The sequence below is a fragment of the Aplysia californica genome, unplaced genomic scaffold (genome assembly GCF_000002075.1).
Source record: "Aplysia californica isolate F4 #8 unplaced genomic scaffold, AplCal3.0 scaffold00124, whole genome shotgun sequence".
Lineage (NCBI taxonomy): Eukaryota > Metazoa > Mollusca > Gastropoda > Aplysiida > Aplysiidae > Aplysia > Aplysia californica.
This window is the reverse complement of record NW_004797394.1, coordinates 959,525-961,423: the sequence shown is the minus strand read 5'-3', so window position 1 is coordinate 961,423 and position 1,899 is coordinate 959,525. Positions and strand designations below refer to the sequence as shown.

Here is a 1,899-nt window from a genome sequence, read left to right as displayed (position 1 = left end):
AGAAGAAGAAGAAGAAGAAGAAGAAGAAACACAGTCATAACATCAATATCAAGAACAATAATATTAACAATAGAATTGATTTGAGTAAAATAATTAAATAATATTAAAATAATAAATGCGGTAATATTATTATAATTTAAAATTGCTAAAAGGACACTACTTGGAATCCGCTGATTGTATGGAATCAGATACCTTGTAGGAATACGTTAAATTAGATAATTCAATCCATACAATTTGAGGTTATGTCTTCAGATCACCATCCTTTTTTTTCAAGTGGAAAGCAGATGTCTATTCTCATTTTGTGTTTGATCATTCTATTGAGTTACATCTATAAGATCAATCTCCTCGTGGTCTAAGGAGTGGAAATATGATGTATAAACTCAACTATTGCATTATTTTTCTTTTTGTAGACGGTTTCGGGGATGACGTTTAAATAAATGACTAAACCCTCACCTTAGTAGACGGATCGAAAACAAAATATTGAAAAAAAAGAAAGAAAAACTACAACAATATTATGTTGCTCACCTGATCAGGGTGGTAGTAATACAGCAGGATTTGCCAGGAGCCAAACAGGCAGAAGGTCACCAGGAACACGAGATCGCAGAAGGAGAGAAGCACAAATAGCGATGGCGTCATCGTTGACTTCCCCGATCTCCTCAGGAACAGTACCACCAAATTGATGACGTTGAACACGATTCCCATGCTGCCGACAATAGTTCCGAACACACCAACTATGTACATCTCAGTTCTGTCAATGTCGTAATAAAACTTGCATGCAGGCCCTTCGTTCTCATAAGGGTATGCCGATTGAGGTACAAAGTTTGCTTCCAGTTTTGGCACAAACGACTTTCGAATTTTGAGCCTATTGTTTGCTGTCTGCGAGGTGTTCTTCATTTTTAGTTCTGTTTTTGAACTTAGAAGCAGGCTTCTCCGTATAAAACAGGAATTGCTGCTTTGAAAATGAGAGAACTGAACGGAAATCAAACCGCTCCCAACAATGTTTAGGGCACATACAGTAGAATCAGCTTAAACCGAAATTTCTGGACTGCCGGATTTTCTTCGATTTGGCAGGGTTTTCGATTCTGAGCGGATGCTTCAAAAAAGAAGATAAAATCATCCAATGATATTCATCTCTCTCGATTTACCGCTGTTTTCGGATTTAAAAATGTTCGGTTTAAACCAACTCTACAGTAAAGTATTATTGCGTAGATATAATATGTAAAGTTAGACAGAGCTCAGCTTTAGAAAACTATACAATATAACACCAAAAGTCTTTGGGAGATCAAACTTAGTGATTATAATAACTGCTAGATCTACTGCAGTTGCTGTTGCAATTTGATTGTCAATAAGAATAAAAAGGAATAGAAACAGACTGACCGACAGGCATCGCCAAAAAAAAAGAAAAAAAAAAAAGAAAAGAAAAGAAAAAGAAGAAAAAAAAAGAGTCATTAACTAAAGCCAGCGTGACCTTAATGAAATCGTGTAAATAGATCTAGATCTAACTTAAATCCCAACGCCTGCGTGGAGACCAATCCTCAGCAATTGCAGTCAACGTGGACGTAGATTAGTTGGAAAAAACTGCCTAGGTCAAGCTGGGCTCTACTAGATTTTACGACTGTGTAAACAACATGCCACTTCATGAACGTTTCACGCCGACAAGAGTTTAGCTGTTTAGCACAGACAATGCTTTACTGAAAGTGAAAGATTAACCAAAGTACCGGCACTAGCGTGGAGTCTTGTCCTCAATTATGTCGTTCACGGAGAACGAAGCTTAATTAGAGCAAAGTGCTAACTTCAAACTGTGTACCACTACATGAGTCATATATTGAGTAAACTGCTCCACAGCTGTTCAAAACACCACACACACACACACACACACACACACACACACACACACAC

General features: G+C 37.3%; 1 protein-coding gene across 1 annotated transcript in view; it reads right to left on the bottom strand.

Moving 5' to 3' along the window:
• The window catches only part of LOC106011468 (rhodopsin, GQ-coupled), a 4,641-nt gene extending 3,747 nt beyond the window's left edge, over positions 1-894 (bottom strand). Inside the window, exon 1 of the mRNA XM_013081280.1 lies at positions 526-894. Coding sequence (XP_012936734.1) covers positions 526-894 — 369 coding nt within the window. The remainder of the gene's footprint in view (positions 1-525) is intronic.
• Positions 895-1,899: the final 1,005 nt, after the last annotated feature.